Source organism: Ranitomeya imitator, chromosome 1 (assembly GCF_032444005.1).
Source record: "Ranitomeya imitator isolate aRanImi1 chromosome 1, aRanImi1.pri, whole genome shotgun sequence".
NCBI lineage: Eukaryota > Metazoa > Chordata > Amphibia > Anura > Dendrobatidae > Ranitomeya > Ranitomeya imitator.
The window spans coordinates 350148772-350176350 of NC_091282.1; the positions used below are offsets into that span (position 1 = coordinate 350148772).

General features: G+C 45.5%; 1 protein-coding gene across 1 annotated transcript in view; it reads right to left on the bottom strand.

The window, feature by feature from the left end:
• PES1 (pescadillo ribosomal biogenesis factor 1) overlaps window positions 1–27579 on the bottom strand; it is a 64920-nt gene that overhangs the window by 12772 nt on the left and 24569 nt on the right. The window contains exons 7-12 of the mRNA XM_069760208.1: window positions 21211–21327; window positions 20618–20695; window positions 20438–20527; window positions 19666–19796; window positions 18995–19120; window positions 5036–5220 (exon numbers count right to left, since the gene is read on the bottom strand). Of these exons, the coding sequence (XP_069616309.1) occupies window positions 5036–5220; window positions 18995–19120; window positions 19666–19796; window positions 20438–20527; window positions 20618–20695; window positions 21211–21327 (727 nt within the window). The remainder of the gene's footprint in view (window positions 1–5035; window positions 5221–18994; window positions 19121–19665; window positions 19797–20437; window positions 20528–20617; window positions 20696–21210; window positions 21328–27579) is intronic.

A 27579-nucleotide genomic window follows, 5' to 3' on the forward strand; every position in this document is an offset into this window, starting at 1 on the left:
CAAGGGGTTGAACCGGGAAATTGAACTTTATGCCTTTTTTGACACGATATCCAACTAAATTCCATCCCTCAGGATGCTAACTGTAATAGCTTTTAATAGAGCAAAATATAATGGAGTCAGTGGGTGAGCATCCCATGAGAACTCCATAAATTGGTAACTACATATAGCGACAGACGTCTTAGGCTACTTTCACACTAGCGTCGGATTCGGCCCGTCGCATTGCGTCGGGCCGAGATTCCGACGCTAGCGTTTGTTGTGCCGCACAACGGGTGCAGCGGATGCATTTCTCCGGCGCATCCACTGCCCCATTGTAAGGTGCGGGGAGGTGGGGGCGGAGTTCCGGCCGTGCATGCGTGGTCGGAAAAAGCGGTCTGTCGGCTGCAAAAAACGTTACATTTAACGTTTTTTGCTCCCGGCGGTCCACCACAACACGGCGCAACCGTCGCAAGATGGTTGCGACGTGTGTCAATACGTCGCAATGCGTCGGTAATGTAACTCTATGGGGCAAAAACGCATCCTGCAAACAACTTTGCAGGATGCGTTTTTTCCCCTAAACGACGCATTGCGACGTATTAAAAAAAACGCCAGTGTGAAAGTAGCCTTACAAGTGTCAGAGGGCTCGAACATTCTAAAACATATTTATCTTTTAATGTTTGTGCATTTTATTATTCTATTTATACCAATGTGGTATATCCTCTTTTTGTCTCTTGGCTGCATCTAGCTGGTCTGGTTGAGAGACGAAACCCATTTTAATAATTTTTTCAAGCTTTTAACTATTTATAAGTAATAAAGTATTGACCTTTTAGCAATTCTAAGTTTTAGATTATTATGCATCTCAGCTCCAATTAGTAGCAATTCCATTAAGATCCATATCAAAGCACATGCCACATGCCAGTGCCAGGCAGCAGCTGCCAAGGCAAACAGGATCATGGGGTGCATTAAAAGAGGTCTGGATACACATGATGAGAGCATTATACTGCCTCTGTACAAATCCCTAGTTAGACCGCACATGGAGTACTGTGTCCAGTTTTGGGCACCGGTGCTCATGAAGGATATAATGGAACTAGAGAGAGTACAAAGGAGGGCAACAAAATTACCGTATATACTCGAGTATAAGCCGACCCGAGTATAAGCCGACCCCCCTAATTTTGCCACAAAAAACTGGGAAAACTTATTGACTCGAGTATAAGCCTAGGGTGGAAATGCAGCATTTACCGGTGAATTTCAAAAATAAAAATAGATCATTATTTCCCCATAGCTGTGCCATATAGTGCTCTGCACCGTTCATATTTCCCCATAGGTGTGAACCATATAGTGCTCTGCACCGTTCATTGTGCCCCCTAGCTATGCCATATACGGTGCTCTGCACCGTTCATTGTGCCCCATAGATGTGCCATATACGGTGCTCTGCACCGTTCACTGTGCCCCATAGCTGTGCCATATACGGTGCTCTGCACCGTTCACTGTGCCCCATAGCTGTGCCATATACGGTGCTCTGCACCGTTCACTGTGCCCCATAGCTGTGCTGTGCCATATACGGTGCTCTGCACCGTTCACTGTGCCCCATAGCTGTGCTGTGCCATATACGGTGCTCTGCACCGTTCACTGTGCCCCATAGCTGTGCTGTGCCATATACGGTGCTCTGCACCGTTCACTGTGCCCCATAGCTGTGCTGTGCCATATACGGTGCTCTGCACCGTTCACTGTGCCCCATAGCTGTGCTGTGCCATATACGGTGCTCTGCACCGTTCACTGTGCCCCATAGCTGTGCTGTGCCATATACGGTGCTCTGCACCGTTCACTGTGCCCCATAGCTGTGCTGTGCCATATACGGTGCTCTGCACCGTTCACTGTGCCCCATAGCTGTGCTGTGCCATATACGGTGCTCTGCACCGTTCACTGTGCCCCATAGCTGTGCTGTGCCATATACGGTGCTCTGCACCGTTCACTGTGCCCCATAGCTGTGCTGTGCCATATACGGTGCTCTGCACCGTTCACTGTGCCCCATAGCTGTGCTGTGCCATATACGGTGCTCTGCACCGTTCACTGTGCCCCATAGCTGTGCTGTGCCATATACGGTGCTCTGCACCGTTCACTGTGCCCCATAGCTGTGCTGTGCCATATACGGTGCTCTGCACCGTTCACTGTGCCCCATAGCTGTGCTGTGCCATATACGGTGCTCTGCACCGTTCACTGTGCCCCATAGCTGTGCTGTGCCATATACGGTGCTCTGCACCGTTCACTGTGCCCCATAGCTGTGCTGTGCCATATACGGTGCTCTGCACCGTTCACTGTGCCCCATAGCTGTGCTGTGCCATATACGGTGCTCTGCACCGTTCACTGTGCCCCATAGCTGTGCTGTGCCATATACGGTGCTCTGCACCGTTCACTGTGCCCCATAGCTGTGCTGTGCCATATACGGTGCTCTGCACCGTTCACTGTGCCCCATAGCTGTGCTGTGCCATATACGGTGCTCTGCACCGTTCACTGTGCCCCATAGCTGTGCTGTGCCATATACGGTGCTCTGCACCGTTCACTGTGCCCCATAGCTGTGCTGTGCCATATACGGTGCTCTGCACCGTTCACTGTGCCCCATAGCTGTGCTGTGCCATATACGGTGCTCTGCACCGTTCACTGTACCCCATAGCTGTGCTGTGCCATATACGGTGCTCTGCACCGTTCACTGTGCCCCATAGCTGTGCTGTGCCATATACGGTGCCCTGCACCGTTCACTGTGCCCCATAGATGTTCCACATAAATTTGTGCCGCCGCTGCCGCAATAAAGAAAAAAAAACACATACTCACCTCCCTTGATTGCAGCTCCCGGCGTCTCGTTCCGGCGCCTCCATCTTCCCGGCGTCTCTGCTCTGACTGATCAGGCAGAGGGCGCCGCGCACACTATATGCGTCATCGCGCCCTCTGCCTGAACAGTCAGAGAGCAGAGACGCCGGGAAGATGGAGGCGCCGGCCGGGAAGATGGATCGGCGCCCGGCGGCTGGAACGAGGACAGGTGAATATGCTATACTCACCTAGTCCTGGCGATCCTCGCGCTGTCCCCTCCTGTCTTCGGTGCCGCAGCTTCTTTCTCCATCAGCGGTCACCGGCACCGCTGATTAGAGAAATGAATAAGCGGCTCCGCCCCTATGGGAGGTGGAGCCGCTTATTCATTTCTGTAATGAGCGGTCCCACGTGACCGCTGAAGAGAGGAAGAAACTGCAGCGCCGAAGCCCGTGGGACGGCAGGGACAGCGCGAGGATCGCTGGGACTAGGTAAGTATACCTCAGCGCCCTCACCCCCTCACCCGCCGACCCCACCGCTACCGTGACTCGAGTATAAGCCGAGGGGGGCACTTTCAGCCCAAAAATTTGGGCTGAAAATCTCGGCTTATACTCGAGTATATACGGTAATAAAGGGGATGGGAGAACTACAATACCCAGATAGATTAGCGAAATTAGGATTATTTAGTCTAGAAAAAAGACGACTGAGGGGCGATCTAATAACCATGTATAAGTATATAAGGGGACAATACAAATATCTCGCTGAGGATCTGTTTATACCAAGGAAGGTGACGGGCACAAGGGGGCATTCGTTGCGTCTGGAGGAGAGAAGGTTTTTCCACCAACATAGAAGAGGATTCTTTACTGTTAGGGCAGTGAGAATCTGGAATTGCTTGCCTGAGGAGGTGGTGATGGCGAACTCAGTCGAGGGGTTCAAGAGAGGCCTGGATGTCTTCCTGGAGCAGAACAATATTGTATCATACAATTATTAGGTTCTGTAGAAGGACGTAGATCTGGGGATTTATTATGATGGAATATAGGCTGAACTGGATGGACAAATGTCTTTTTTCGGCCTTACTAACTATGTTACTATGTTACATAAATACACACCAGCAACTTTCCTTTAATGGTGCAAACCAATTATTTTATACAGGTGCGATCCTCTAATTGAACAAATGCCGCCAATAATTACACACAGGAAGGGAGGGCACGCCGCTATATAATAGCAGACAAACTTGCGAGCAGCAATAACCCTGACGAAGAGGGCTAGAGCCCTTGAAACGCGTTGGTTTGTTAGCTGCTCTAGCACACCTGCTCTCTCTGGCCCCGTAGCTTGGTGACGTCACCTGTGGCTCCGCCCACTTCTCCGACCGCTACCTTAGCGTTGCATCCGGCCGGGGCACGCGAGGTTTCGCGGTCTTGTGGCTCTTGCCGCATCTATCGTCCTAACCCACCGTCCTGCTACGGCGGTGGTACAGCGGCAACACAGATTCCTTGGAACCGCTCCTTTCTACACTAGCAAGTCAGTGAGTACAGCTCAACTACATATGTATGCATAAGCCGCGATATATCAGTACTATTAACTGTATCACTGGAGGAAGGTTGCCACTCATTTTTAATGCACAGATAACTGTCTCGATTTCAAGTAATCTCCTTCAAACACCACCTGACAGCAACCTGCATGCCCATCACCAACGAAACCCTGCTTCACTCCTGACGTTATCAGTAGGAAGTATACTCAACATTGTGAGACCTGGATCACACACATTTAGAATCACACTTGTAAAAGGTTGTATATCCTTCTAAGCAGGAGGAACAGTTTAGCCTTGGAAAAAGCACTTTTAGTCATCACGACACCAGCAATAATTGTGGACATAAAAGAATCACGGTCCCCAACCGCATATTGCCATTCAGTACCGGAGTGAGTAGAAATTCCATATCCCAATTTATTTTGATTTGGTTATGTAATGTAGACAGCACAGGTGAACACTATATATATTTCTTTCCAAGTATCTCTAGTACTTATTTAACAGGTCCACACAGAACCTGTTGAATTCACCAGCAGCATTCTACAGTAAGCAATTGTCCCTTCACCAGCAACTGCCTGTAGCGCCAGGATTTCCTTTTTATCTTTAAAATATGGTATTTAATTACAGCTAAGGGTGGACAAATATGACATCTATTGTGGCACTAAGGAAACTCCCCAATATCACCGATTAATTAGAAAGTTCACACTTTCTACAGAACTAGTAAATTACCAATTCTCTCTCCTCTCTGCAGGGCTAGCAGTCGCTGTTTCTCTGGAGGAACATAGTCTCCTTCCTTCTCCTCAACAAATGGTGAAAGATGTGGAGGCAGCAGCACGCCTGGAAAGTAATCTTCTACAGGAAGGAGCAAATGGGCGTTTACACTATCAAACACCCATTGTGGCTGTATGTAATATCTGTAGATCAAAAAACAAACAACATTTTACTTGTCTGGTGTTACACGTAAAACAGTCACAACTTCCAAAAGTAAAAAAAAAAAAGCTTACGAAAGAAATTACAGTAACTGTTCCCATCTGGCAAGCACACAAGCCAAGAACTCGTTCGATTTACCCTGCATCATAACACAGGAGTTTCAGCTCCATTGAAGGCACACACTATAGTGTTGGTCTATTGTGAATATAATACTGCACCTAACCACAGGCTTATTTTCCTAGGCCACCATTACTACTTTTTCACAGGTAAGAAGGGGTGCTGGAAAGTCTGCTACTGCAAAAAGTTACAAGTCAAACATTTTTAGGTTGAGTGCACAGTCAGCTTGTGCCTTTAGCTGAACATACATGCCAGAAAAGGCTTCCAGTGTATACCCGAATGTTTCTGTAGATCCCCATTCACCAACTGGAGGCCAAAAGAGTGTTCTTTTGGCCTCCATATATCTGGTATGCATTGGCATATTGTTTATTTAACTGTGCAGGAGGAAAAAAAAAAATAATAAAAAAAAAAAATAGTACACCGTGCAGAATACATTTTTTTCTTTTCTAATGGGGCCCTATGGTATCTGTATACATCTGTCAGTTGCAGAAACATTATGGAAGAATGCTGTGATATTTGTCTACCCTAGTGATCCATTAATATCTACTCCCTCACCGGCGAAACCTGATTTCACCTTCCTAAAAAAAGACCTTTTCCCCCCCAAAAAAATGACGTGTAAATTTACATGCTATAACTTTGGAATGTGATTCTGAAACTTTTTTTATAACTTTATGATAGTGGTAACTTTAGGTCGCTAAAATTTGCATTTACGGTATTCATGAAAGTATCAGATTTTGAAAAATGTAGAAAATATTGCAATTTTTAATCTTTGAATTTATGTCCCTATAGGTCATCATTCCAGACAAAAATAGTAAACATTGCTCATATGTCTACTTTATATCTGCATCATTTTTAAAACACCCATTTATTTTGTTAAGATGTTAGGCTATGTTCCCACAATGACCTTTGGTGCGTTTTTGAGGTTGCAGTTTCATTTGATCTTGCACTTGCATTTTATCTTAAATACGCAGCCTAAAAACACTCATCAGAAACTCATCATGGGCACAAAGACTTAACAGCTCATTTACATATAAGAAAAGCATTCATTTTATTTGACTTCATATGACCTACATTCCTATATAGATAAACAAATATCCCAATAGATACCTTAGCAACATTTCAAGGAATAAATCAATAGAACCTTCGTATAAGAATATAGTAATTCATTATAATTGCCGCAAAAAGGCTGGGCAAATCATAGGCCAAATCGTAGAAGCTTATAAACAACAAAAAAGAAGGAAAGAACGATCAAACAGGCCAGAAATATAATAAAAATAGAAAAAAACTTTATTACAAATACATGGAACAGACATAACAGTGGGTACTCCTACGGGGCGTATGTGCAATCTAAAAAGAAACGTGGGACATGGAGAGGACGACGGCTTGAAAATAGAATAATAGTATTGTCAGGAACAATATTAAATAACAATAATTACCCCTAAAAGATAATATAGAGGTACTCCTGGATGATATAAGTCTACTCACAGTAATATATAGGTAACCTTTATGGTCTCCAAGGACCACCAATACTGCAAAAGGAGCAACAAGACATCACTTAGATTAAAGGGTATAGGCGATAGTATAAGTAGTATTGAAGCTTCTCATACCTAAGGGAATGACCAGGAGACCACCGGAGTAGTATATAGGGGAGCTGTCGGTACAGTCCACATCACCCCAACGCGCGTTTCGGCAGAGCCTTCGTCAGGGGACATGGCTGAAACTAATAGTGCAGGTTTAAAGGGAAGGTGCCACCAGTTTTCTTGCATTTTGTTTTTTTGTGAAATTAAGCTTAAAATAGTAATTAAAATGTATTAATGCAATGTTTGCACTGTTTGCAAACATTTCTATATGAAAAATATTATATATTTTTCTACAAATATACATATTTACCACTAGGGGGAGCAGTTTCCGTTTTAGACCTCAAGCAGCTATAGTAAGATTTAGCAGCTCTGCCCCAGGGATATTAGACCACCCAAAAGGGGAGGGAAATGGTGATGTCAGCAGTTACTGCCCCAATTTTGCTTCTAACAGTAAGAATGAAGAGCAGCATCACAGGGCAGCACCATTTTGTGTGTGACTGCCCTGTGACCTGCTATCACCAGCAGTTACTGCATCAGAGGCACAGCTTGTTTACAGAGGAGCAGAACACAGTGGTCTCAGCAGCATTTTTTGTGAATAACATTCTTGCCATCCCCCTTCCCCCACCTTAATCCCTGTCCTGTCAGCTGCCCTTCCTGCTCTCTCTCCAGGTGTCACCTCCCTCTCTGCAGGCTGTGAGTGCAGCTTACCAGAGATCACTGGGACTGTGTGTGAGGGGGAGGCAGAGACAGAGCAGGAGAAGCACACAGGGCAGTGTGTGAGAAGCAGAGGATGTGTGCCTGCTTAGACTACAGAGGAGCAGTGAGGGCTTCTTTTGTCCTGCGATAGAGAGCACAGGGCTATAATAAAATGGCAGCTAGTCACACCTACAGCAGTGAGTTGTGCAGCCCACAGAGGCGTGCCCAGCTCACTGCTAATGCTGCTGCAATGTTACAGATAGGAGATAATAGACCGGCGCTGACCCTATGTCCATGGGGTGCCGTAATCTGACACTGATAGGGCCCTGCTACTGCTGCAAAACCAAGATGTCAGCCCCCAGTGCATTCTTTAAACTCATATAACACATGAAATTGTTTCACATGCATTTCAAACTTGCTTATAGCAGCATGTTATGCTACATTACAGTGATTTATTAATGACCTACAAACGCGGTACCTTCCCTTTAAATAGGAAGCCGGAACCTATGAGTGTCTAACCGGAAGTGCTACCCGATCACCAAAATAGACCAATGGTAACGCTGGACCGCCGATCATCATCCGATAATGGCAGCATAGAAGTGCATTCTCATGTTAAGGATCAGGGGTGGGGGACTCCAAAAGCCGGTAAGAAGTTCAGGGAATGAAGAAAATATGTAGTATAGGGAGATCACACTACGCCGCATGCGCCGCCGTGAGCTGAACTCTGTCACCTGGCGTCAGCGTCACAGTGAGGCGGAGCCAGGACACAACCATGTGACCTGACTCACGTGACCGCACGGAAGCCGAGAGCCGTGCGGTCACGTGAGTCAGGTCACATGCTTGTGTCCTGGCTCCGACTCCCTGTGACGCTGACGCCGGGTGCGTCGCTAGCGGCGGAGTGTGATCTCCCTATACTACATATTTTCTTCATTCCCTGAACTTCGTACCGGCTTTTGGAGTCCCCCACCGCTGATCCTTAATATGAGAATGCACTTCTATGCTGCCATTATCGGCTGATGATCGGCGGTCCGGCGTTACCATTGGTCTATTATGGTGATCGGGTAGCACTTCCGGTTAGACACTCATAGGTTCCGGCTTCCTATTTAAACCTGCACTATTAGTTTCAGCCATGCCCCCTGACGAAGGCTCTGCCGAAACGCACGTCGGGGTGACGTGAACTGTACTGACGGCTCCCCTATATACTACTCGGGTGGTCTCCTGGTAATTCACTTAGGTATGAGATGCTTCAATACTAGTTATACTATCGCCTATACCCTTTAATCTAAGTGATGTCTTGTTGCTCCTTTTGCAGTATTGGTGGTCCTTGGAGACCATAAGGGTTAACTATGCTATTATTCTATTTTCAAGCCGTCGGCCTCTCCATGTCCCGCGTTTCTTTTTAGATTGCACATATGCCCCGTGGGAGTACCCACTGTTATGTCTGTTCCATGTATTTGTAATAAAGTTTTTTCTATTTTTATTATATTTCTGGCCTGTTTGATCGTTCTTTCCTTCTTTTTTGTTATTCCTATATAGATGCAAAATTCGAAATAATTGGAGTCATAAGAACTGTCTTCAAAGTAAATATAAAACTAATTTATTAAATACAAATATCATATGAAAGTGTTGATAATACAATAGTAAAAATTAGACACACAAAGTTCAAATGAGTATCTAAAGCAGGAAGGGCTCAGGTAAAGAAAGTCCAGAAGACCACACTGATGAAAGAAAAATGAAGTCCGACCAGAGGAATCAAGTTCTTTAGGCAAATAGACCATAAAATATAATGTGTATACACCTTTAAGAACATCTAGTCAATTTGGCTAGCCAAAGATTGATCCTCACCCATGTTAGTCGCAGTGTGTCACAACGGACTGCCAGCCTCTCCACGTGTTTCGCATAGGATTCTTCAGGAGGCCGTAGCAGAGAGATGCAAGGCCTGGTGGCGCGAATGAGGCAACATCATGAGAAGTGCGGTGATGAAGATGAGTAGCATGGATCATGAGAAGTGCGGTGATGAAGATGAGTCATCTTCATCACCGCACTTCTCATGATGTTGCCTCATTCGCGCCACCAGGCCTTGCATCTCTTTGTTGCATCGTTTGCATTTTGCACGCATGCCTGCCTTACCGATAGGCGAAGGAGCTTTATTAAAATATTCCCAAACTGGGTCTCTTTTACGGCCTGCTGCCATTATAAGGAAAGAATGTAATAAACCTCAGATCGTACACACAAACAGATCCAGACTTGTCTGTCTGTGGCTATGCTGCAGTATTGTGCGCAAAGTTTCACTTTCATTTTCTTGTCTGCTTGCCCTTCCTCCTCCTCACACTTAGATTCACATTCTTCTTGTGTTGTGCAGATCTATTCCACTCCAAACAATCAGAAACATATTGTCTAACTTCTTGGACTTGGCACTGAAGGGGTTGATTCTGTATTCATAGGTTTGTAGAACAATAGGATTAAGGTCTTTTTCTCAACTCTGTTCATGTTGTAACATTTTTGCCGTGAAGAAGAGGCTGGGACCTCTGCGGAGTCAAATTCAGTTAGGTAGAAACTGATTTAAATCACGGATTTAAATCAAGCCTTACTGACTAGTGATTTAAATCGTGATTTAAATCGTGATTTAAATCAGTTAAGATTTAAATCAAATCCACCCTGTCTACATATCCCAAAATATATATCACAGGATCTCTTTCAATTGCACAGCCATACGATTTTCCAATTGCTTCTCCCACATCCAACCAGTATGAATTCAATCTCGTACATTGCCATAACATGTGTAGAATCCCTGCCCCCTCGGATTGACACCTAGGACACTCGGAGGTCTGTCTCAGCCCTGCTTATATAGCCTATCTGGAGTTCTATATACTCTGTGAAGTAAATATAATTGCGAAGTCTCACTCACTTAATGATAATTGGGGAAAATACTCCATGATATCCTCCCATTTATCCTCCTCTATCCTTCCCAGCTCTTCCTCCCATTTCTCTTTTGCTTTAATAGGGAATCTATTAAGAAAGGTATATAACAAATTCCTATAAATATCCGAGACTACCCCTTTCGTTCCTCCCGTTGCACAGACATAGTCTCTATAAATTCCCATATCAACCGTTTTGCTCTGCGCAAGATAGGCATGTCTCAACTGTCCATATTGAAACTTACAGGTCTCCTGCAACCCGTAACTCTCCTGCAGTGCCTCAAAGGATAACAGTCCTTGTGCATCCTGAATATGAGCCATATATTGAATACCCAATGCTTTCCAATTTTTGAATACCCCCATTTTAATAAATTCAGGTAATACTTCATTGTGCCATATTGGGGAGAGATTTGTAAAAGTCCCACTCCCCTTGTCTTTTTAATTGTCTCCCATACCTTTTGAATCAATGTCAAGGTAGGATAAGCCGTTCCAAACTTCCTGAATCCCCCTCCAATCCCTGAACCAATGGGTCCCTTCCCACTAACCAGACAAAAATCCGTTGAACCGAGCCCAATCCATTCACCGCTCTCCAACTTCTCATCTGCTGACCCTGTGCTGCCAAAAAATAGATCCAGGGATTCGGAAAGGCCAGTCCTCCCAACCCCTCCCCCCCCCCCCCCCCCCATCTTTAGGCCTCTGAAGCAATTCCAGCCTAATTCTTGGCCGTTTCTTCCACCAAACAAGGTCTGGAAATGTAGAGTTAATTGTGTGAAGCCACTTTCGGGGAAACCAAACGGGGGAATTATGCAATACATACAATAATTGGGGCATAAGAATCATTTTAATAAAGTTTATCCTTCCCACCACTGAAAGGTATAGTTTGCACCACGCCCCTATTTTCTTCCTAAACCTGTCCAGCAATGGGGACAGATTCAGATCGACGTAGCTCGAGAGAGGAATAGACCCTTGAGCACCCAGATATTTGAACTGTGAAACCACTGTCAGCTTATTACCTTCCCCTGATATTGGGATGTCATCGTCCCTTTTATCCACTATCAAGATATCTGACTTATCCCAATTGATTTCAAGACCCGATATATCATCAAATGTCCTGAGAATATTCATTGCACCCTCCAAGGCCTCTCCAGAATTTTCTAAAAATAGTAGCATGTCATCTGCATATATGGCTATTTTCTCCTCTATCATGCCATACCGGAACCCCCTAACCGAAACCGAATTCCTAAATGTCTGTGCTAAGGGTTCCACTGCCAACGCAAAAAGCAGCGGACACCCCTGCCTAGTCCCCCTATATAAACCAAAACTTCCAGACAGCTCACCATTAACTCTCACCCTAGCAGTCGGAGAAGAATACAACCACCTCACCCACGAGACAAAAGTCGGCCCGATCTCAGAACCTCCCAAAGATAGCACCATTCAACACTATCAAACGCTTTACGCGCATCCGGTGAGACTACAACTCTATTACCCTCGTTGTCCGACGGCAGCTGCAAGTTCAGGAATAATCTACGTAAATTTATCGCTGTAGACTTATTTGGCATAAAACCAGATTGATCAGGATGGACCAGATTCTGGACCACACTTGCCAACCGGTTAGCCACTACCTTAGCCAAAATTTAAACATCCGTCGTCAGCAACGAAATTGGCCTATATAACTCCGCCAATCCCGGGTCCTTACCTTCCTTTAAAATGACCACTACTATCGCCTCTCTCATGGACGCCAGCAACTCTCCCTCCTGTAGCGCCTCAAAGACTATCTTTAATTTAGCCACTGAAATATCCAATAAATTATTATATATCTCAACCGGGAGTCCATCAGCTCCAGGGGCCTTGTTATTAGTCATTGACATGATGGCAAGCTTAATCTCCTCCTCCGTTATAGGTTCATTCAACCTCCTCCTATCATAGTCCCCTATCATGGGAAGTTTCGCCTCACCCAGGAAGTTTACAATGTCCCCCAATGTAGCCCTCAACCCAGATGAATACAGTTGCTCATAAAAACTTCTAAACTCACCCAAAATATACCCTACATCTGTCAACGCAGTACCTCCATCTGTTCTTAATTTGTACCCATACGATGATTCTTTCTGTCCCCCAGTTACCACCGAGAGCACGTGCCCCACTCTTTCGCCTTCCTCAAAACTGTAATTTCTGAAAAGCTGCTCTTCTCTCCGCTTTTTTCATATACGACTTATTAACCGCTTCCTGGGTCTACATTGAGTTACCTCAGATGGGTCCGACAACACGTCCCTTTCTGCTCTAATTTCTCAGTGATCTCCCTATCATCCATCCAAGTCTTGAATTTACATCTACAAATCTCCCTAAAAAGAAGGCCCCTCAGAAAAGCTTTCATTGCTTCCCAACTACCCACTTATCAGCGCTATCTTAATTAATCTGCCAGTATTCTGTGATCTCCTCCTTGATATTATCCATATTAACCCCTTTACCCCCAAGGGTGGTTTGCACGTTAATGACCGGGCCAATTTTTACATTTCTGACCACTGTCCCTTTATGAGGTTATAACTCTGGAACGCTTCAACAAATCCAGGTGATTCTGACACTGTTTTCTCGAGAGATATTGTACTTCATGACAGTGGTAAAATTTCTTTGATATTACCTGCGTTTATTTGTGAAAAAAAACAGAAATTTGGCGAAAACTTCACAATTTTCCAACTTTGAATTTTATGCCCTTAAATCACAGAGATGTGTCACACAAAATACTTAAGTAATAATTGCCACATGTCTACTTTACATCAATACCCAAGTGTGACACCATTCTAAAAACTGCACCCCTCAAGGTGCTCAAAACCACATTCAAGAAGTTTATTAACCCTTCAGGTGTTCCACAGGAATTTTTGGAATGTTTTAAAAAAAATGAACATTTAATTTTTTTTTCACAAAAAATTTACTTCAGCTCCAATTTCATTAATTTTACCAAGGGTAACAGGAGAAAATGGATCCCAATAGTTGTTGTACAATTTGTCCTGAGTTCCCTGATATTCCATGTGTGGGGGTAAACCACTGTTTGGGCGCATGGCAGAGCTCGGAAGGGAAGGAGTGCCATTTGACTTTCAATGCAAAATTGGCTGGAATTGAGATGGGACGCCATGTTGCGTTGGGGAGTCCCTGATGTGCCTAAACATTGAAACCCCCCACAAGTGACACCATTTTGGAAAGTAGACCCCCTAAGGAACTAATCTAGATGTGTGGTGAGCACTTTGAGCCACCAAGTGCTTCACAGAAGTTTATAATGTAAAGCCGTGAAAATATATATATTTTTTTTTCCACAAAAATTTATTTTTAGCCCCCAGGTTTGTATTTTCCCAAGGGTAACAGGAGAAATTGGTCCCCAAAATTTTTTTTCCAATTTGTCCTGAGTACGCTGATACCCCATATATATGAAGAAAAAAGAAAAGCAGCATAAAAAGTAAAGAAAAATGTGGACTTTATTGCCTGGATGGCGTGGCGACGTTTCGGATACAAGATCCTTTCTCAAGCCGTGCTCTGCAAAGTGTCAGATCAGCGATCTGTCACTTTACTGTGATGCCCGTCTTTTTTGGGCACGACGAAGAGGTTTGAGTTAAAACCTCTGAACCTCTCGTGTTCCGGGAACAATGACCCCGCTCTGGCGGAGGGAACGAATGGCGAAAAGAAGGGCGCGAGACTGAGCCCCCGAATTGGGGAGACGAGAGGGGAAAAAAAAAAAACGAGCTGGAGGGGAGGCAGAGAACTATTTTGTAGCCAGACGACACCAGATCCCTGACCCATTCGTCGTGAATGACGGAGAGCCAGACTTGCTGAAAAAGAAGTAGACGTCCGCCTACTTTGGTGGTATCGACTGGAACAGTTCCCGAGTCATTGCGAAGGGAATCTAGCAGGCCTGGACCCTCTGGTTCTGGGTTGCCTAGGCTTTCCTCGCCAGGACTCATTCGGCCTGAAAGAGGGACGAACGTCTCTGTCTGAGCGAGCGGATCGGTTTAATCTGAAAGAGGCGGCAGGATTGGACCAGGCTGGACTGCTACGAAAGGGCCGAAAGCGGAAATATGGTTGGCGCTGGAAGGCAGCCTTGGGCCTCTGTTGGGGAAGAAACTTGCTCTTTCCCCCTGTAGCATCAGAAATAAGCTGGTCTAGCTTTTCTCCAAAAAGACGCCCGCTCTGAAAAGGAAGGGAAATCAGAGACTTTTTAGAGGAGGAGGAATCTGCGCGCCACTCTCTGAGCCAAATGGCTCTTCTGATGGTGATGGCGTTTGAAGCCGCCGTTCCTGCACAGTTCAGCATCGAGGGATGCGTACATCACGTAACCACCAGCCATGGCAATCTGTTTGGCAATGTCCGCCACCTCTGACGGGAGATCCTGCTCCTGAACCGATTTTGCTAGGGCATCTGCCCAGGAAACCATCGCCTTGGCCACCCAAGCCGCGGCGAAGGAGGGAGATAGGGAAGAACCTGAGGCTTCGTACACTGAGCGAGCTAGGGAATCTAGCTGGCGTTCTGTGGGGTTCTTAATTGAAGCGCCATCTGGAACGGATAAGAGAGTTTTGGAAGCAAGGCGCGAAACCGGAGGATCTACCAAAGGGGACTCCGTCCAGTCTTTAACGAGATCTGCGGAAAAGGGATACTTCGATTCCAGGGCCATTTTGCCCGTGAAATGCTTATCCGGACGCTCCCTGTGTCACCTGACTATATCCAGGAAATCTGGGTGAGAGGCGAACGTCTTATGAGAACGTTTGGCTCTAGTAAAGGAGACTGAATGGTCCGGAGCCGAATTAGGGTCATCGTCCACCTTGAGGGCGTGATTTGACTGCCTCAATGAGGGAGTCCACTGTAGATCTAAACTCCGGAGCCTCCGGGTCTAAGGATACATCAGACTCATATTCAGAGTCGTGAACGCTACGAGCCCCTAAAGAGGGTGAGCGAGAGGTGGAGCTGCCCGAGGCTGACTGGTGTGATGAGTGTTCAGGAGAGGTAGTGCGGATCCGTTTTCTGGATGACCGTGCCTCTTTTCGGAGAGAGCGGCCCCTGCTGGCCGACAATTCCCCTGTTACGGAGGGATCTCTTAACCCAAGAAAAGGATTGCCCCGCTCCCCAGGGGGGTTCTGAATGGATTTGATGGCATTGGCTAAAAAATCCATGGACTGAAACAGAGAAGCGACCCACGCAGGGGGACTAGCTACCCCGGGGTCGGTGGCGGTGGAGGGCTCCTGGGCACTTGGGGCATCGCAGGCTGAGCAGAGGGGGGAACTCTGAGGCCGAGGAAGTGGAGCCTGGCAGGTGGTACACGCAGAAAAGAAGGTAGTATGCACCTTAGAGGACTTTTTAGACTTTGACTGGGACATGGTGCACCCTAATGTAAGATAGACCAGGGTCTGAATCTAAGGAAGCGAGGGCGGCGCTGCAGGGGAGAACCTGACGTAGTCTCCATACCCATGGTCCTGTGTCCCGCAGAGAGAGAGGAGAGGCGGCGGTGGAGCTGGCGACAGTCAGCGATGAAAACGCTGCACGTGTGGGAAGCTGCGGCTGGAGAGCTGGAGCTGCGGCATGCAGAGGAAAAAATCCAAGATGGCAGCCGAGAATGGGGAGAGGAGATCTCGCAGAGAGCGAGAAGTGCCAGGACCAGGGTTTGGCGCCGAAGAATGATGCAAAACGGGGGCGGGGCCTATCGGGATGCGGCCTGTGCTAGGCCGAACCCGGGGACTAAATTTTCGGCTTCGGCCCGGCGCACAGCCGCTAAGCACCGGAGGCTAAGGGGCCCAGAAACCCCCCCCCCCACCCCCAAGGCACTTACCACGAAAAGAGGGGGAACGCCGACTCCTGCTGCACATAGGTGAGCTGTGCCCGGGAGTCTGTAGAAAAGGACGGTGCAGGGATTGGGGAGCCTCCATCCACCATCCCCTGAGAAGGGGGGTGGAGAGGAACCGTCCGCCTCCTTCCATCAACCGCAGAATCAGTGGTGATGCAGTGGGGGCTGCACGGACGCCACGAAGTAAGGTGCCTCTGAGCAGCCGAGGGTAAACCTGGTGGGCAGGGCAGATGTCCGGCAAAAAAGACCTGGCTGCAGAGGAGGATACGTGGAGGACACTCCATGTGCTCGTCTGTAAGGGGGGTGGGGGAGATCGGTCCCTAGAAAAGGCCCGTCGCCCCCAAAAATCAGCTCAGGCAGTGGCATCCCACGTCTAAGGAGAGTGTACGGAGAGGTGAACTCCCGTGCTCGCCGTTGGTGGTTCGGGGAGATCGGAACCTTGAAAGGATCCGTTGCCCCTTCATCCAGTAAAAAAGAGGGCGTTAAATCCAGTGTGCCTCCTACGGACACGAAGCTTGACCTGTGTCTCTGGAAGCCAGCATGAGGGTGTATACTGCAGGTGAGGAGCTAATCTTTTTTTGTCTCAGCTTAGTGTCAGCCTCCTAGTGACAGCAGCATAACACCCATGGTCCTGTGTCCCCCAATGTGGCGAAGGAGAAATAATAACATGTTATAATTAATCACTAGTGATGAGCATGCTCGGGTGATCTCCGAGTATTTGTGAGTGCTTGGATATTTAGTTTTTGTTGACTCAGCTGCATGATTTACGGCGGCTAACCAGCCTGAGCACATGTGGGGGTTACATGGTTGCTAGGGAATCCCCACATGTATTCAGGCTGTCCAGCAGCCGCAAATCATGCAGCTGAGACAATGAAAACTAAATCTCCGAGCACTCACAAATACTCGATCACTCGAGCAACGAGTATACTCGCTCATCACTAGTAATCACTTGTGATATAACCCTCTTTTTTACAGTGATTAATATTATTCTGCTCATGGATTTGTCTGTATGTATGCACTTTATTACGCACTATGCACTTTCCTCTGTTCACTTATGCCCTTGCTGGAGCGGTTACATCCGTTCTGGATAACTGATGTGTTGTTCTTTATACTTATTTCTTTTGCTTAGATTCCTCTGCGGTGGACATGTGCGCATGCCTGTGACGCTTGCATTCCGGAGCATCGCTGCCGGCGCCAGACACGTGACGCTTGCTGGTCACGTTTGCTAGGGGTATGGCTCCCTGACCCCTCGCGTCACGTGGGAAGCCTGGTGATTTAACCACCTGGTTTGTCCCGCAATTGGCATTAGGTTATGCTGGCATATAAAATCTGCAGTGACACATTCTGCTACGACCCCCTGAAGAAGCCTATGCGAAATGCGTGTAGGGGCTGGCAGTCCGTTGACACACTGTGACTAACATTGGTGAGGATCAATCTTTGGCTAGCCAAATTGACTAGATGTTCTTAAAGGTGTATACACATTATATTTTATGGTCTATTTGCCTAAAGAACTTGATTCCTCTGGTCGGACTTCATTTTTCTTTCATCAGTGTGGTCTTCTGGACTTTCTTTACCTGAGTCCTTCCTGCTTTAGATACTCATTTGAACTTTATGTGTGCCTATTTTTTACTCTTGTATTATCAACACTATTTCATATCATATTGGTATGTAATAAATTAGTTTTAGTATTTACTTTGAAGACAGTTCTTACGACTCCAATGTATGGGAGTTTTTCTGTCATACTGGCATACTGTTTATTCCTACGTTGACAGATTTTGTATAATACTACTATTGCTCTGATCTATATTTTTATATTCCTATATAGATGGCTTAGGAGGGATGATCCTACTGACAGATACCCTTTAGTTCTGGTTGCTGCTGGAGCAATTTTCAGCTGATTGGCGGGTCAATAGGTCATCAATGCTTAGATCTGAACTCCTTCAAGAGGGTTCTCCTCTCTGCAGTAAATGCCATAAATGTAAACACCAATGGTGGTTTGGGTTGGGCATACTGCAGTGCTCAGAAAGGGGGTCCATTTGGCTTTGGGAACTTATACTTTTATTAGACTGACGATGCTCAATACTGCATTTTGGGCTATGTGCACACTGAGCAGAAACTCTCGAAATCCTCCTCAAAAATGCAAAACTCCACAAAAACTGAGTTACTGCTAAGCTTTTAATCCAAAACCTCAGAAGAAAGACTCTGTATGCATATAGCCTGTAAACTACAAGAACATGGAAAACTAAAATTTTGCCATTGACAGGTGATATAGATCTAAGTATGGGCTTTTTTGTGTGTAGCATGAGCTGAAATTTTTATTGGTGCTATTTGGGGTACATAATTTTAATCACTTTTTATTCCTATTTGATAAAAGTGAATTCTGCTAAATATAGGCATTGATAAAGATACGGTAGGTGTATATTACAGTAACAAATACAAAAATATAAATCAATTTGTAAGAAGTTGTAAAACTATAATATAAATTTGGTATTGACAGTCATCGTGACTCAAAAATAGCATTAACATTATTTATGCCACAATACATTTATACTCTACAAGTCGTCCTATAAAAAGAATGCCCTCATATGCCTCCAAATGAAAAATTAAAGTCTTGGATTTTTAGAATTACCTGTTGATGATCTGCGGTTCTACATTTGGTCGGTCTACAATGTGATGGGTAATGGATGGGTCTGAGCTGTCATATGTTGAACCAATACAGACTGAGCTGTCCCATGATACCTGTCCTCCAAAACATCTAGACAAATAAAAGCATTAGTCATTAGTAATAATACTATTACAGAAGTTGTAAATGACTGAGATATTGATGACCTATCATACAGATCAGTGGAGGGTCCAATAACTGGCAACTCCATGATCAGTCGATACCTGGTGCTGCAGCTGCTGAAAATATCAAGTGCATGACACCAGCAAAGCACAGCTCTATATGCCAAGTAGTGGCCCTTCTTGAGTCCTAGTACTGCTGCTCAACTCCTTCATACTTAAGAGCAGCGCTGCAGTACCAAACAACATGTTAGGGTATAAGTTGAACTCATTGGACTTATGTCTACTTTTAACCATTTAAAAAAAACACACAAAAAAAAAAAAAAACACTAATGAAACTATGAAAGAACTGCCACTACAAAGTTTTAAGCTTCATATACTGCATATTGTCTTTAGAATACATTGTCCAAATCCAGTTAGCATATTAAAAAAAAGATATATAAATTCAACCCCTCAAAAACATGGAATACAGAGGTTATATACACGATTAATTCTGTTGAGCTTCTTAGTCAAACTCACCGGATGACAAATGCAAGAGCTTCCCTTGGCACTTCCCTGTTTAAGAAAAACTTAAGGCCTACGAATAAAGACTTTTGTTTTTCCTCTGCCTGCTGCTGCTTTTTTTGCTCATCTTGAAGGCTTGAGTTCTCCTGCACAAATCAGAAAAGGGGATGAGAATATAGACTGATCATGCGATCTATTAGGAATTAGACCAACACACATAAAATGCACCACTCTACTGAACTAGAATGGGTCATAAATCCAATTAGAAGATCATTCAGGGGTAGAGAGCAGTGATGAGCGAGCGTGCTCATCACTAGTAGAGAGTTATAGGCTAGAGACAGTTAACAGCATCAGAGAGCTGGTTTTATTTCTCCCAATATGGAACAGCTACTATGAAGGGTTCTACCCTCTCCATTGAATTCTTACTGTGCCAATTTATTTTACTCACTTATATAGTGCCATCTAAATTTCCCATATGTATGTCTTTGGAGTGAGGGAGGAAACCCAAACACAGGGAGAACATACAAACTCCGTGCAGATGTTGTCCTTGGTGCGATTTGAACCCAGGACCCCAGTGCTGTAAGGCTCCAGTGCTAACCACTGAGCCACCGTGCTGCCTCTGGTGGAAACTCATTAAATTCTATGCTTTATTTAGTTAAGATCTTGTTTTTCAATCTGTTTTACCAAAGTGCATAGAAATATAATATCTTCTTTTTCTGCCATCACTATTGGAAATCAGTCTAAAACCTCTTATGCTTTCATACGATAATCATAAAGGGTCACTCACTCCATCTGCAGGGAACTCATCAACCTCCGCTTCCTCTTCAGGCTCAGATGGAACCACGCGGGACAGGCTGGCACTGAGAGCTGCCAATTTCTGCAGAACAGAAAAGGGAGTAAATGTACGGCAAGGACACTTAGCTGAAAGTGCAGCACCAGAATAAAAGGAAGAGGCATAATAATATACCTCCATGTATGTCTCAGACTCGAGAGCATATTTCTCTTCATTGTCCAACTTCAGTTCTACCTCTGAACGAGAATCCAGCTGATGGGTGAAGAGGGCCACAAATGTATTAGCTTTATCATGAATGCAGGTAACATACGAAAAAGGTAAAACTAGACAAAAAAAGGAACATTCACAGACAATAAGAATAGAAAGAGCTGCCGACACAATAGAATTACTCAATACAGTTGTTCACACTTTCATCTAGATTGGTCTTAAGAGAATAAACCCCTCTTTTCTCCCTTATCTCAACTGAAAATTCCGCAGGTCAATGCCAGGGACTGGAGCCGGTACTATGACCCCTGTTCACCTTTATAGATTCTGGCAAACAAAAGATTGATCAGGATTGAGTGGCCTGGACCCCTGAATACTCAGGAAGCAGCAACGATTAAGGTGATGGTCCCAGTCCTTGTAATGGTTAGCCTAAAACTGGAGTTGCTGATGAAACAATCAGTGAAGCAAGCTACATCTCCATATGTTCCCTATTCCTATCTCCCACAGAAGCGTGTGAAGGTAATAATAATTGATTATCAATTAGGAATTTTTACATTTATTACCTTAGGTGGATACTGTAGATTAAGAGTTTGGTATAGGCGAAAGTTCACAAATCCTAGGAGAGTTGTGTAAAACTCGGTAAAAGTGGCCATAACACGGTAGTCCACGTCTGTAGGGTGCTGAAGAAGACACGATCGGTGGTTTAGTCATACAATATTGTGCTCAGTGACAAATAGAATAGCATCATCTTTTCATGTTCTAGTGATGGCATATTCGAGGGACTAATAGTGAATTACACATGGACTGTCTAGGGGTGAGTGTGATGAGAGACGCAACATCTAAGTCAGGGGTCCCCAACTCCAGGCCTCGAGGGCCGCCAACAGTGCAGGTTTTCAGGATTTCTTTAGTATTGCATCAGTGGTAATGTGATCATCTGCACAGGTGATGATTCCAACCCCTGTGCAATACTAAGGAAATCCTGAAAACCTGCACTGTTGGCGGCCCTCGAAGCCTGGAGTTGGGGACCACTGATCTAAGTGATCAACCATTGTTCACACAAATTAATGCTGCTACATTCATTGGTCAGAAACTCCTCAATGAAGCACAGTGCAGCTTTCACAGCACAGATTACAAAATGAAAGCTATGCTGTGATTTATTGCAATGGGCAACACGTTTTTCTTAATAACACTAGTGATGAGCGAGTGTACTCGTTGCTCGAGTTTTTGCAAGCACACTCGGGTGGTCTCTGAGTATTTGTAACTGCTTGGAGATTTCGTTTTCGTTGCCTCAGCTGCATGATTTACAGCTACTAGTCAGCCTGAATACATGTGGGAAATCCCTAGCAACCAGGTAACCCCCACATGTACTCAGGCTGGCTAATAGCTGTAAATCATGCAGCTGCGTCAACAAAAACTAAATCTCCGAGCAGTTACAAATACTCGGAGACCATCTGAGCGTGCTCGGGAAAACACGAGCAACGAGTACACTCGCTCGTCACTAAGTAACACTTCCCCTTAGGTTTTACAGCATACCCCCAGAGAACTATCAACATTATTACATTAGGTCGTAAATGCGCAACCAATGAATTGCATTACCCTGGTTTAAGATGGAATATTCTCACCAAAGACAGATATGGCAAATCCAAAAGGATATTTCTACCTCAAGAACAAAGGACCACCAGTAACTGCACCAGGTTGAATGGCATTTTTTGGGAGGGAGGTGCGGGTTCTGAAGTTTGGACCTGCATCTATCAAACATTTCTGTCATATTCTGCTGTCATAAATTATTAAGGGTGGGAATACCACTATAAACGGAATCCATTTTTACCCTAGCTTGCATGTCTTACACAGAGGTGGGCCTGTGTATAGAGACCCCCAACGATCACTCAAGAATCTTCTCTGCAGCTTTCTGCGAAGAAGCCAAGTGCACCAAGCTCCGGTGTAAAAGCTCATAACTTTCTATCGAGCCCACAATCTACTCAGTGTACACCCCTCAGGAAGATCAGTAACCCGACATAGTTGGCAGATGAGGGGGGTGCCAGTACAGGGGTAGCACTGCTGCAGCCAGGCATGTCCTCTGAAAGCCGGAGGAGTGACTGCTCCAGTAAGGAGGGAAATAGGAGAGCAGGGCAGGCCAGACAGGTGCTGGTAGTGGGCGACTCAATTATTAGGGGAACAGATAGGGCAATATGTCACAAAGACAGGGATCGTCGAACGGTGTGCTGCCTACCTGACGCTCGAGTCCGACACATCGCTGATCGGGTGGACAGATTATTGGGAGGGGCTGGTGAGGACCCAGCGGTCATGGTGCACATTGGCACTAATGACAAAGTTAGAGGTAGGTGGAAGGTCCTTAAAGATGATTTTAGGGAATTAGGCTGCAAGCTGAAAGCAAGGACCTCCAACGTGGTATTTTCCGAAATACTGCCGGTACCACGTGCCACGCCAGAGAGGCAACGGGAGATTAGGGAGGTTAATAAGTGGCTCAAGAATTGGTGTAGGAAAGAGGGGTTTGGGTTCCTGCAGAACTGGGCCGACTTCTCAGTTGGCTACAGGCTCTACGCTAGGGACGGGCTGCACCTCAATGGGGAGGGTGCAGCTGTGCTGGGGGAGAGAATGGCTAGAAGGTTGGAGGAGTGTTTAAACTAGGAATTGGGGGGGAGGGTATTCATTTTATAGGAGGGGAAGATAGTGCAGACAGAGTCCTGGGCACAAATAAGGAAGTTGGAGGTGGCGGTGGCATGGGGGGTGGGGTCAGAACAGTTAATAATTTAAGAAATAGAAGTACAGAGAGGAACAAAGTGCATGTATACTAATGCCAGAAGCCTCGCCAACAAAATGGACGAATTAGAACTAATGTTGTTGGAGCATAATTATGACATGGTGGGGATATCTGAAACGTGGCTGGATGAGAGCCATGACTGGGCTGTTAACTTGCAGGGCTATAGCCTGTTCAGAAATGACCGTACAGATAAGCGAGGGGGAGGGGTGTGTCTATATGTAAAATCATCCTTAAAACCCATCCTGCGCGATAATATAGGTGAATTTAATGAAAATGTAGAATCCCTGTGGGTGGAGATAAGGGGAGGGGGAAAAAATAATAAATTACTGATAGGGGTTTGTTATAAATCTCCAAAAATAATGGAAGCAATGGAGAATATCCTCGTAAAGCAAATAGATGAAGCTGCGACTCAAGGAGAAGTCATTATTATGGGGGATTTCAACTACCCTGAAATAGATTGGGGAACAGAAACCTGCAGTTCCAGCAAAGGTAATCGGTTTTTGACAATTATGAGAGACAATTACCTTTCACAACTGGTTCAGGACCCAACAAGAAGGGGGGCACTGCTAGACCTAATATTAACCAACAGGCCAGACCGCATATCAAATATAAGGGTTGGGGGTTACTTGGGAAATAGCGATCACAAAATAATAAGTTTTCATGTATCCTTTAAAAAGATGTGTAGTAGAGGGGTTACAAGGACACTAAACTTCAGGAGGGCAAATTTCCAACGGATGAGAGAGGATCTTGGTGCAATTAACTGGGACGATATCCTGAGACACAAAAATACACAGAGAAAATGGGAGACGTTTATTAGCATCCTGGATAGGACCTGTGCACAGTATATACCGTATGGGAATAAACATATTAGAAATAGGAGGAAACCAATATGGCTAAATAGAGCTGTAAGGGGCGCAATAAGGGACAAAAAGAAAGCATTTAGAGAATTAAAGGAAGTAGGTAGTGAGGAGGCATTAAATAAATACAGAAAATTAAATAAATTCTGTAAAAAGCAAATCAAGGCAGCAAAGATTGAGACAGAGAGACTCATTGCCAGAGAGAGTAAAAATAATCCTAAAATATTCTTTAACTACATAAATAGTAAGAAACTAAAAAATGATAGTGTTGGCCCCCTTAAAAATAGTCTGGGTGAGATGGTGGATGAGGAAAAAGCCAATATGCTAAATGACTTTTTTTCATCAGTATTTACACAAGAAAATCCCATGGCAGACAAAATGTCTAGTGATAAAAATTCCCAATTAAATGTCACCTGCTTAACCCAGCAGGAAGTGCGGCGGCGTCTAAAAATCACTAAAATTGACAAATCTCCGGGCCCGGATGGGATACACCCTCGAGTACTGCAGGAATTAAGTACAGTCATTGATAGACCATTATTTTTAATCTTTAAAGACTCCATAATAACAGGGTCTGTGCCACAGGACTGGCGTATAGCAAATGTGGTGCCAATATTCAAAAAGGGAACAAAAAATGAACTCGGAAACTATAGGCCAGTAAGCTTAACCTCTACTGTGGGTAAAATCCTGGAGGGCATTCTAAGGGACGCTATACTGGAGTATCTGAAGAGGAATAACCTCATGACCCAGTATCAGCACGGGTTTACTAGGGACCGTTCATGTCAGACTAATTTGATCAGTTTCTATGAAGAGGTAAGTTCCGGATTGGACCAAGGGAACCCAGTGGATGTAGTGTATATGGACTTTTCAAAAGCTTTTGATACGGTGCCACACAAAAGGTTGATACATAAAATGAGAATAATGGGGATAGGGGAAAATATGTGCAAGTGAGTTGAGAGCTGGCTCAGGGATAGGAAACAAAGGGTGGTTATTAATGGAGCACACTCGGACTGGGTAGCGGTTAGCAGTGGGGTACCACAGGGGTCAGTATTGGGCCCTCTTCTTTTTAACATATTTATTAATGACCTTGTAGGGGGCATTCAGAGTAGAATTTCAATATTTGCAGATGACACTAAACTCTGCAGGGTAATCAATACAGAGGAGGACAATTTTATATTACAGGATGATTTATGTAAACTAGAAGCTTGGGCTGATAAATGGCAAATGAGCTTTAATGGGGATAAATGTAAGGTCATGCACTTGGGTAGAAGTAATAAGATGTATAATTATGTGCTTAATTCTAAAACTCTGGGCAAAACCGTCAATGAAAAAGACCTGGGTGTATGGGTGGATGACAAACTTAAATTCAGTGGCCAGTGTCAGGCAGCTGCTACAAAGGCAAATAAAATAATGGGATGCATTAAAAGAGGCATAGATGCTCATGAGGAGAATATAATTTTACCTCTATACAAGTCACTAGTTTGACCACACTTAGAATACTGTGCACAGTTCTGGTCTCCGGTGTATAAGAAAGACATAGCTGAACTAGAGCGGGTGCAGAGAAGAGCGACCAAGGTTATTAGAGGACTGGGGGGTCTGCAATACCAAGATAGGTTATTACACTTGGGGCTATTTAGTTTGGAAAAACGAAGACTAAGGGGTGATCTTATTTTAATGTATAAATATATGAGGGGACAGTACAAAGACCTTTCTGATGATCTTTTTAATCATAGACCTGAAACAGGGACAAGGGGGCATCCTCTGCGGTTGGAGGAAAAACAGGATTTTTGGTTGCTTACCGTAAAATCTGTTTCTTGAAGCCTCCATTGGGGGACACAGGAACCATGGGTGTATGCTGCTGCCACTAGGAGGCTGACACTATGCAAATAAAAAAATTAGCTCCTCCTCTGCAGTGTACACCCCACCGACTGGCATTAAACTCTTCAGTTAGTGAGAAAGCAGTAGGAGAAAGAACAAGGTTGAAAAACCATAACCACAAACTTGAGAACTGTAAACGTGAGAACAGTCAGAGAACATATAACAAAAACATTGGGAGGGTGCTGTGTCCCCCAATGGAGGCTTCAAGAAACAGATTTTACGGTAAGCAACCAAAAATCCTGTTTTCTTTATCGCCTCTCATTGGGGGACACAGGAACCATGGGACGTCCCAAAGCAGTCCCAAGGGCGGGAAAAACAGACTTCCATCAGGTCAGAGGACTCACCACTGCCGCCTGCAGGATCCTTCTGCCTAGGCTGGCGTCCGCCGATGCGTAGGTATGGACCTTGTAAAATTTGGCGAACGTGTGGATGGAAGACCAAGTTGCCGCTTTGCACAGCTGTAGGGCGGAAGCCCTGTGGTGCACCGCCCAGGAGGCGCCGACTGCCCGGGTAGAGTGAGCCTTAATCCCAGGAGGGGGCACTCTGTTCTTGACCTGGTAAGCCTCCAAGATTGCCATTCTGATCCATCGAGCAATAGTCGCTTTAGAAGCCGGCTGGCCTCTGCGCGTGCCATCAGGAATGACGAAAAAGGAATCCGTCTTCCGGAAAGTGGACGTTCTGTCCAGATAGATCCTCACAGCCCTGACAAGATCCAGCTTGTTCAATGATCGCTCCAGAGGATGAGTCGGAGCAGGACAAAAGGAAGGTAGAACGATGTCCTCGTTGAGGTGGAAGGTGGAAACCACCTTAGGAAGAAAAGAAGGTGGGGGCCGGAAGACCACCTTGTCCTGGTGAATGACCAAAAACGGAGGACGGCAAGACAGGGCCGCCAGCTCGGAAACGCGGCGAATGGACGTGATGGCCACAAGAAAGGCTACCTTCCATGATAAAGCTGATAGAGGAATCTCCCTAAGAGGTTCAAAGGGAGAAACCTTCAGAACGTCCAGTACCAGGTTTAGGTCCCATGCCTCCACAGGGGCCCTGTACGGCGGGACGACGTGGGCTACCCCCTGAAAGAAGGTCTTAACCTGTGGCCGAGAGGCCAAGGTCTTCTGAAAGAGGATGGAAAGCGCAGCGACCTGACCCTTCAGAGAACTAAGAGCCAGGCCCGAATCCAGTCCTGCCTGAAGGAAGGCCAAAAGAGAAGGCAGGGAAAAAACCATAGGCGGAAGGCGGTTGGACTCGCACCACCGGAAGTAGGCCTTCCAGGTGCGGTAGTAGATCCTGGAAGACGAAGGCTTCCGAGCCTGAATCATGGTGTGAATCACCCGGTCCGAAAGGCCCGACGCTCTCAGAACCGCGGTCTCAACAGCCACGCCGTTAAACTGAGCGACCGAGAATTCGGGTGGCAGATCGGA